At 46.6% G+C, this 10,474-nt stretch overlaps 1 protein-coding gene across 1 annotated transcript in view; it reads right to left on the bottom strand.

The window, feature by feature from the left end:
• Positions 1 to 9,626: 9,626 nt before the first annotated feature.
• Positions 9,627 to 10,474, bottom strand: part of LOC103809228 (C-C chemokine receptor type 8-like) — a 1,136-nt gene continuing 288 nt past the window's right edge. Inside the window, 1 exon segment of the mRNA XM_009082050.1 lies at positions 9,627 to 10,474. This exon segment is cut by the window's right edge and continues 18 nt beyond it. Within this exon segment, the coding sequence (XP_009080298.1) occupies positions 9,627 to 10,474 (848 nt within the window).

The raw sequence follows: 10,474 nt of genomic DNA on the forward strand, positions 1-10,474 counted from the left end.
AATCCTGCAGATTTTCTAACAAAATCTAACATAAAACATCTAATGAAGTAGAACGGCTGTGTCTTCTTGGTGCTCCTGTGAATACTTCTCTTACCACGAGATGCCACAAATAATTAGTGAACTAGTAAAATTTCTTTGGCCTAGTTCACTTTGGTTAATAAAAGTATTCACCTTTCTACTTTCACAATTTGTAAACACTATCCACATTATCTTTACCCAAATTAAATAACATCTAGATTCCAAGCACTAAGCAGCAAAGAGTTTCCTTAAATTCATGAGACATCGTTTCATGTCATTCTGCTCTGTCAAATTCTAGGTAAAATATAATTGTCTCTTACCTTAATTCATAGCTGCATTGAAAAACAATGTTTCCTTCAAGCTGAGCCGGTTTGGGTTTAAATGTATATTTCCTCTTCTCTAGTGCTCATGCCTGCCCCTATGAAACATGTGAACTTTGGCAGGGCAGCTTCCTGGGCTGAGCTTTGGGGCAGAGCTGAGAAAGTATTAATGTGCTCTGCCCAGGTCCTGCTGGGTCCTTGTGAAATTGTGAAGCAGGATGCAGTCACCCAGAGGGACAGAAGTGCCCACAGAGGACAGAACTTTCACAGGAGACAGAAATGCCTGAGCTGCTTCATACTCAGCATGTTAAAGCTGTCACCCACTTGGTTCCCCCTGTCCTATGCAGAATGAGATATTTTTCACTCAGACACAATTGTGCAGCATATAGAAGTGCAAATCTGGTACACTAACAGGGACCTTGAGCAGTGGGGATGAACACAGGATGCAACACAGAGGAGTACAGGTATGGGATGGTGCATGAGCTGGCACTGGGAAGCCCCACAGCTGTACACAATTCACTGATGGTCACTTAAAAAAATTGCAGACCTGGAGCTGGCAAAACTGGGTTTAGTGGTAACAGACAGAATAAAATAATTTTTTACATACATAAGGGGCACTATGTGTAGAACGTGAGATTGCAGACCAGTGAAGACAGAAGAAGGTACAGAAGCATGTTAGAAGACATAAAACCAATCCCAAGCAGATCCTAGAAAGAAGCAGAAGAGTCAGCATGAACATTCAATTTGTCCCAGGGACTGGAGATGCTGATAGCTTGTTCTAACACCCCATTCCACCATCACCACATGGGTGAAATTACCAGCCTTAGGACCCCAAGGAGAAGGGGAAGAGTAAACATACCACCAGGAAAAGGGCTGGAAACTATGTGTGTGCAAAAAAGTTTAAACTGAGATAGTGTTCTTCCTTTTTCTGCAACCAGCAGATCTGAACTTAGAAAAACTGGAACCTTGAGACTGCCATGGCACTAACAATAAATTCCTAGCTTTACTTACACATAGATTGTCCCTCCTCTTTGCCTGTAGACAAGGTTTTCAGCAAAACATCTCTCTGCCATGCAGGACTTCCAGTGGACCAGCAGAGTCTGAAGGTTTAAAGTGTTGGGATACTCATTAATCAAGAAGCCTTCTTGGCCCCTGACCTGAGTATCCTACTCAGGGTTGCATTATGAGTGCACCACAACTGGGATGCTGTATAGCACATTGCCAGGCACCACTGGAGCACAAAAAGCAGTTCATCTGGGGTGAAACCAGGCAGGAGGCTATATAGTGTGGAGTGTTATTATGAGAAACAGAGACACCGTGACTGGTCGGGGACTGTATCAATACCAAGGTCCTCTAGCACACACAGGAATACCATCCTGGAAACACCTCCAGGTACTGCCCCTGCCTTAGAAATCAAGGGAGCTTAAAATGCCTTCTCCCCAAAGGCAGAATTGTGCTGCTTCCATGCAGGCTGAGCGGAGTGGGATTTTTTGGGTGGAGAGCATCTTCCAGGTGGTCTGTGCTGAGCTGAGTGGGATTTTTAGGGTGGAGAGCATCTTCCAGGTGGTCTGAGCTGTTGCTTGTTGATTGGTGTAGCAAGTTGCCAGGTAAATATCTTCATATAAGTTTCGTTTTGGTATTTCTGCCAATTATACTTTTGTGTGTGTTATGCTTTATCTAGCAAAGGTTACATTCCCAACAGCTACATAACAAAGCATTAAAGGTCAAACTGTGGGCCTCCAACATCAGCCAAATTACGCAAGTGATGTCAGCCAGGTGGGCCAGGACAAGTGCCCACAGAAGTATGAGGGAACTGATTCCTGGTTAGGTGATAGTGAGGAACAGCAAAGGTACACTGCTGAGAATAAAGTTTAAAGGTTAGGGCCAGAGCAGCAGATTTTAAAAACTCATGTTTTACTCTGATGTGAATCAACAGACCCATCCTACCCATTCTTTAAAAATAGATAAAGAATTATGTTAAAGGTGAAGTACATAAAGAGATAAAACAGTATCCTGTTGTTTCAGGACAACATCAAAAGCTAATGGCTGGTTTCTGCACACACTCTGAAAGTAGGATCTGTGACTGCCAAAATTACGAACTTTCAGCTTTCAGTAAGATAATTTCTGGCAGATGGTACTAAGGCAGCACTGTCATTGTGTGAGAACCGTAAGACTCAGAAAGGCAAATGAAGGTTTCCTCGATGCTGGTGATAGTCTGATATCATCCCTGCAGCACTGCCCTATGTGTGGGCCCTGCAGAAGATGTGCTGTGGTTCAGAGGACACCTAAATCTAAACCTGTTTCCCATGTCCTCATGGGGATGATGAAGGGCTGTCCCCCCCTCAGCCCTCACCTTATAAAAAATACACAGACAGTCCAGTAGGAGATTCCCACTGGGTACATGTATATGGGAAGCTGCTTTGCTGCTGACCTGTAAAACATGGGTTGCTGGAACCCAGACAGACACAGCCACTCTCATGCTAGTGGGCTCCCACTCCTAGATCTCCAACACTTGGCACCACACCTCTGGTGTTGCTCTTTGCAGGCAAAAACCTTGCAAATAAGGGTCAGGACTTTCCATCCATGACAACGGGAGAGGCTGTCCCCAGCCATTGTTTGCCTCCAGGTAGAAAGAACTTCCTAACCACAGGGTTTCCCTGAAGGCAATCATCAACCCCTTCCTCCTGTGCTGCCCAGAATTTTACTGGAAAGAAACACAGAGCAGGCTATTACCGTCAAGAAGAAATGAGGTTTTTTCCAAAGGAGTACCCATGCAGTTTTTAACTGGAGGTCTTCAAATAAAGAGAAATCAAGTCTGGCTGACTCACAGACATCCTCAACAGGTCTCCCTGGGAGACAGAAAAGGCTTTCCCTTGTACTCCACTGTGAGCAATAACCCTAGATAAGAGTCCTGCTCATTATCATAGTGTGTGCTTGTAGTGCAACATAGGCAGATATGAAATCAACACTGCCTGAAAGACAACTGCCACACCAACAAATACCTCTGCTCTTCATTTTCAACCTCTGTTCACCCTCTGGTATTCAGGACACAGACCAGGAATAAGAAAGTCTGAGGAAGCTGCTAAAAAGATTTTCATTCTGGTCCATATGGGATGGAGAAAAGCATCTTTTGTTTCTCCAAGCTAAAATGAAAAAGACATTGCATCCCTTGTAACCAGTGAGATGTTTCCTGGGAAGGACTACATAGAGTGTGCTGCCTTCCCAACTGCAAGGCACACAATGACTTTAGAGGGAAAAAATCAAGAGTAAAGGATGTGCAGGGACACAGTGGATAAAGAGGGGCAAACCCCCTTTTCTTTTTATTTCTTTTCCTGCCATGTTGCCTTCCAAATTTGAAAACTCGTTTCGCTCAACATCTGAGGAGACAAGTGCTACTTCCACACCAGTGGCATCTCCTCCAGCTCTGTGGCCAGGCCTCCAGGTCAGCTCGGGGAGGCAGGCTTTTGCACAGCAGCACTGCCAGGTTCAAGCTTTGTGGTCTCAAGCACTTGGTAAAGAAATGTCTGGCCTGAATGATCAAAATGGTGCTCTCCCCAGCATACTCTGCTCTCACTGCCTTGCAGGAAAGCCTGATGATCACATTCTTCTACAAAAAGAGGCTCCCTTGGCTCTCAAGAGTTTCTCTGGAGCCCTCTCTGTAGGAACAATGGGCAACTCTAACTGCCTGTGGGTAACAGCTCCATCCTCCCAGAACAGAGCCTCTGAGTCCCACTGGAGCTTTCAGATGCAGAGCTGCCCTGCACAGCTCAGCAGCACAGCACTCACCATAGCCACAATTCCACTGAACCCTGCTGGACATTTTTTCTCTTAATTTTTCCAAAACTCTCTTGTCTTTTCTCTCAGCTGGGTTGAGGCACTTCAAGAGGCGCATCCCTGCCACAGCAGCATCCTGTTCCTCCTGTGCAGCCTTGCAGCAGAGCCCACCCGGCAGCTTTTGGTCCAGGTGAGGCAACCAGCTGCTCACCTCCCCACACACACCCCCACACACCCTTCACAGAAATAATTTCCGTGCCTCACTTCTGAGAGACAACCCAGCAGAGGGAGCCTCGTCCCTTCATGTCACTGTCCCGGAGAGCTGCAAGGAGACATCCAGCCCTGGTGCCTTTCCAGCCACCAGTGGGAGACGCATTTATTCTTCCTTAAATAGGTGGGGAGGCAAAAATTACCCAGAGAGAGGAAGAGAGCTACTATGTCTACAGAAAATGTTTCAGCTCAAGGGCTGGTTAAGCAAAGAGCCACAGAAAGCTGAAGGTTTGAACACTTTCTATAAGCAAAAGGAGTGCAGCCCAAACAGATATTTAAAACTATGCCTTTATCCCCACATTAAAAATTACATGGAAGGGATAAGGGTATTGAAACAGCTTAGTGCTTAGCCTCACTCATGCCTTGGTGACCATGCCTGTATTGTTAAGCTGTTTGTTCACCTCCCCTTGCTCCAGCTGTTGCACAGGGATGGTGCTCTCCTGCCCTGGGCAGGCAGTAGAGGCTCACATAGGTCTCCTGGGGAGGTGTCCTCCTTCCATGGGCTGGGTGATGTGAGTGCAAGCTGCTTGGATCTGCCTGTTTCAGTATGTACCTGAGTTACACCAGTCATTCAGAGCGCATCGCTGAAGCTGCACTGCTTACAAGGTTGGCTCCAACAAGAACAGTAAGACCCAAAAAAGAGAGCAAAAAGCCCCTGGCTGGGCAGTAACATCCTTTCCCTCCCAGGCTCACCCATGCAGAAGGAATGGCTGCACAGCCACAGTCCAGCAAGCTGCTGTTCAAAATGCTGGATAAAGTCATGCTTTTCCTCCCTCCTTTCCCTCTCTCCCTCCCTTGTGCTGCTTATGAGAGCTGAAGCCATTGGGTACATTTGCACCACCCATGTCTCTGCACCGCAGCGCCTGAGTGCACATTGGGGTGGTATGGAGGATGTGCACGGGTACAGAGACACAGAAGCAGACATTGTGAGCAAGGGGAATGGAAATGCTGCCTGCCTGGCAGTGAGCATGGACAAAAGACTCAACTAAACCACCCAGCATAGCTCTTTGCTCTCAGCCCAGTTGAATACCTGAGCACTAGGGAACAAGATATATTTCCTCAATTCATTGCAGTGTAGGAAAGGCACTGCCTTCTGGCTGTTGGTTTCCAAACATTTCTTGACACATAGGTGGCTTTACCTTGCTGAGTGCTTCAGTCAAGGCTGGTGCTGAGTCACACACAAGGGACGATCAATACTTTTGCAGTGTTCTGGTAGTCTGTGTTTGGCCATGGCTGTGTCCTTCCTTTCTGTCCATCACTATGCTCATCCTCACATGCTGCACATGCATTCACACCTTCTTTAAACTCAAGCATGTGGAGGATTATAGAGACTGAACGTCCTCCAAGGGCGCCAGGTGAAGGAAGAAAGGGATAAAAATCTTGGGGATGCATACGCACAAGCACGTGTTGCACATTCATTAATGTTAGTGGAAAGGCTGTCTGAATACTGGAGTATGGTGAGGAAAAAATGGTGTTTACTGGGGTAATACAGCAGGCATTGCTTCTCTTGAACATAGCTCTTCCTACATGGCAAGTCTGACCCACCTGCTGACACCAGGATTACACTGGCTGCACTGGCTGCTGGAAAGCACAACAGACCTGCACAGACAGTCCTGGTGGCCATGAGACAAGAGCAGCATCAGGTGAGGACGAGGTCTGAGCAGATGCACACATCAGCAGAGGCTGCGTGAACCCAAATCACTCTGCTGCTATTCTGAGGTGGGGATTTCTATGACCTGTCTCTGTACATTTTGGCATTTCAGCCGAATCATCAGAAGTATAAGTTTATCTAGAAGTGTGTGGACACGCGGACGCACGATGCTCACGGGCTGTGCGTCAAAACTGACGCACTACACTAGTTGCTTTGCTTTGCCCAGCATTACTTGCTGCCTTTAAGGGACATTAACCTTCAAGGTATACTAACCAAAAATGCATGTCAGCCCACACATTGCAGTTAAACTTGGACGTATTCAGACTGCTATAATTACCTTTCAATTTCCCAAACTTTTTTTACATCTGGACAGAATACCGAAAGTCATGTTTATTTATTTTTCTGTCATGATCCTTTCTGGATCCTTTTCTGGCACAGTTAGTAACTTCCATGGTGCTTCATAACTTATATACATATATACTACATGTGTGTATATGTGTGTATATATATATAATCAGTGTTTTCAAGAGGCTGAAAATAAAACAGGATTATCCTGGACATGATACAATTAACAGAGGTTTGAGGAGTTTTGTGCATGCTAATGCAGGCCCATCCCTGCGCAGGAGCATGTTACAGCTAAGAGAAGCACTGGACACAAAGACCCTTCATTAACCTTTCTTTTTTCCCTCGTTAAAGTTTTGACTGGTTTTGACCTCCAGGTGTAGTTGGGTGTTACCACAGCAGCAAGAGGCAGAGTTGTGCTGCTTGCTGGGAGGACTCCTCCAGAAAGGATCAAGTCATAAGCTCTCATCCTCATCCCCAGACTGTGTGCAGTGGCCTTAATGAGTGACTTAAAAAACAGCTTCTGCCAAGGATTTAATTAGTGTTGTCTCCATGTTGCCTTGGGAAGGAGGCTTCAGCATAATACCAGAAAAAGCCAGATATGGACTAGGTTCATATTCTGGAATGCTGTTTTGGAAAAAGATCATCATTCCCTGTGCTAAAGTGGCAGTCCTGCATGTCAGAGTTAAGATGAGGAACAATCTGCTAGGTCCCACTTCACACTATTTTCTGAGGGATTGTAGTGGTTTAACCCCAGCCAGCAGCCAAGCCCCATGCAGGCGCTTGTTCACTCTCCTACCAGCAGGATAGGGGAGAGAATAAGAAGGATAAAAGCTAGAAAACTCATGGGTTGAGATAAAGACAGTTTATTAGGGAAAGCAAAAGCTGCACACACAAGCAAAGCAAAACAAGGAATTAATTCACTGCTTCCTATAGGCAGGAGGCATTCAGCCATCTCCAGGAGAGCAGGGCCCATGACATGTAACGGTTCCTTGGGAAGACAAATGCCATCTCTCCAAATTGCCCCCCACTTTCTCCTTCTTCCCCCCACTTTATATACTGGGCATGATGTCATATGGTATGTCACTGGGAATATTTCATATGACCAATATCCCTTTGGTCCATTTGGGTCACCCGTCCTGGCTGTGTCTCCTCCCAAGCTCCTATGCACCCCCAGCTTCCTTGCCAGCGTGGCAGTATGGAAAGCAGAAAAGGCCTTGGCTCTGCGTAAGATCTGCTCAGCAATAACAAAAACATCTCTGCCTTATCAACCCTGTGTTATGCACAAATTCAAAATATAGCCCCATACTAGCCACTGTGAGGAAAGTTAACTCTACCCCAACCAAAACCAGCACAGAGATCTAGCAACACGATAAGCTAGTATGTCCTCATACAACCCACTTTTTGCTTAAACATACCCTTTGGCTCTCTACAACTGCTGCACAGGTTTACACAGTGTGGCAAGTGACATTCATGCAAGATGAGCCCCCCTGATACCACTGCAATGCTGCAGCCTGTCAAGGCCTTCCCATCCAGACATGCAGAACATTATGGGTGGCATCAGACAAAGACTCCATCTTTCTAACAAAGACCCTCTGTAGAAAGACCCTCTGGTGCAAACAACATCAATAAATCAAAAGAAAACAAGTACGTATTTTAGGTTTCAGCTTGAATATGGGTTACATTTACTCTGGTCTCTGTTTTAAGATGACATGCTGAAGCCAGAACAAGAGTATATCTGACTATGCGATATGCCAACATCATGCTGAATCCTCTTTATCTTGCATTATCTCAACAAAAAGAAAAATCAAGATCAGGATATGAAGTAGGAGATACGTCCAGGGCCAATATAACAACTGTGGTGAGTACTTCTTATGTTAGTGAACAGGCACAGGGGCAGTGCAGGATGATCTAGCCTCAGCAGCTGGGTGCTTCTTGTGCTCCCAGCTTCTGGGAAGACCCTAAAATTTGGTGTTTCTTTCCAACTGCCCATCAGCTTGCACAGATTCAGGATGCTGTCTTGTGCTCACAATGCCCTCACAGGCACTGGCAGGGCAGCAGACTGCTCCCACGTTTGTCTCTGCAGAAAGGAGAGGAGCTCTGAGACCTGCAGGGATGCTCCTGGCCTCCTGGCACCACAGGACAGGCTTTGCCAGCCATGCACTCCCTGGATGTGGGTCTCACCTTCTCCCCTTGCACAGGAAGGCAGCAATAGCAGCTTAAACTGGATGGGCTGTGAGGAGAATTTGGGGTCAGGTCCAACTCAGAGCTCCTGGTGTAGCTGCTGCAATAGAGGAAGGCAGCTGCCTCTGGCAGAAAATCCTCTGAGCTGGAGGAAGTGTCTCCCACATCCTCACTGGAAGGATTTGTGTGAGGTATTGAGGCGGCAGCAGCAGGGGAAGCTGACCTCTAGCAAGAGCTAGAGAAGTGAAAGGCTTTGCAAAGAAGGTTCTACACGTTTATGCTACCCTCACACCACTGGGTTACAGCCCTTGTGGGGAAGCCCTAGATCATAGACACTCCTGAAAGCTACACAACAGCAGTCAATGAAACCTATGAAAAGAGAGAGGTACCCCTAGTGGAGATGCTCAACAACACCAGAAAAAGGCCATCATCTTGCCAGTTTGGGCAAATGGGCTCCAGCACCTGTCCCAAAGCCCTCACATAAGGAGTGCAGGACAAGGCTGTGGGGCTGCAGAAATTGTTCCTATCTCTTGTGCTTCAGCTGTGCAAGTTCTGATCTAGAGGGCTTATGCTGTGTCTGCAGGGGCGGTAGTTGGTGCTGTTCTCTTGCCCCCCACGCTTGGGCTTTGTCCTGAATTTTTGTGAATCCCTTTCTAGAGCACTTGAGTGTTGGCATATCCAAAAAAAAGCCTGGCTGCCCAAGGGTGGTAAGGCACTCAAAAGGTACTGCTGTGCCCGGCTGCGATCCTGCTGCTGAGACCTAGACAGCAGCTGAATCTTTTCCCTCTGGTCACCGTCTTTGCTTTACAACTCGGGTCAGCATGTATTTCTCACACACCTTCTGTTACTGGCCCATTTGTGCCAAAGGAAAAGGAGGAAGATGCTGAAAAAGACCTTAAATAGTAAGAAGACCAAAACCAACCATGATAAAAGCAAAATCAATCAGCTGCTTCCACTTTTCCTGTCCTAAAAGTTTCCCCAAACAGTCCATCCCTGTGGATGCTGTACCGAGAGGATTTCTCAACTTTAGGACACCTGTTCAGGATGATAGTTTTTCACTTGTACCTCTACAAGACAGCAACAACAAAAGATGACTGTGAGGACCTTGTGTGCAGAGAGGAGTGCCCGCCCAGGCTGCGTCCACTGAAAGCACTGTAGATTTTGTGGATTGACAGAAAACTTGCAGATGTTCTGAAAGCTTCATGGAGATGCTTCCTGAACTTCTCACCCACAAAGGCATAGATTATGGGGTTGAGGCAGCAGTGGATGAAGGAGAATGCCTCAGCCAGCTCCAGGGCTAGGCCTAGCCTTTGGCTTGTCTGGCAGTCATCAATGATGTACAGGTTCCTCAGAGAGTCCAGAAGAAGCACAATGTTGATGGGGGTCCAGAAGAGGAAAAACACAATGACAACAATAAAAACCAGTTTTATTGCTTTGTACTTGTTCTGGGTGTGGCACTGCTGCAGGTTTTTCAAGATTCTGTGGTAGCAGAAAATGAGGACACCAACAGGGATCAGCCACCCCAGGACGTTGACTTCAAAATTACTGAAGGTCTTCCAACCACTGTTGCCGTCAGGATAGTGAAGGCTGCACTTAACCTGGTTATTTTCATAAATTTCTTGGGAAAAAATTAAGTCTGGCACTGATGCTAAAATGGCAACTGCCCAAAGGACCAGGCTGGTGATAACCCCATGGGCAGTTGTCCGAATACGTAGAGCATAGATAGACTGGACTATGGCCAAGTACCTGTCAATGCTCATGATGGTTATGAAGAAGACACTGCTGTAGAAACCAATGAAGTAAACTGAGCTGATGACTTTACACATTGAATTTCCAAAAGTCCACTGGCTCACGATGGTGTACTGAACCAAGAAGGGGAGGGAGAAAACAAAAAGGAGGTCAGAGATGGCGAGGT

This window comes from Acanthisitta chloris, unplaced genomic scaffold (genome assembly GCF_000695815.1).
Source record: "Acanthisitta chloris isolate BGI_N310 unplaced genomic scaffold, ASM69581v1 scaffold13569, whole genome shotgun sequence".
NCBI lineage: Eukaryota > Metazoa > Chordata > Aves > Passeriformes > Acanthisittidae > Acanthisitta > Acanthisitta chloris.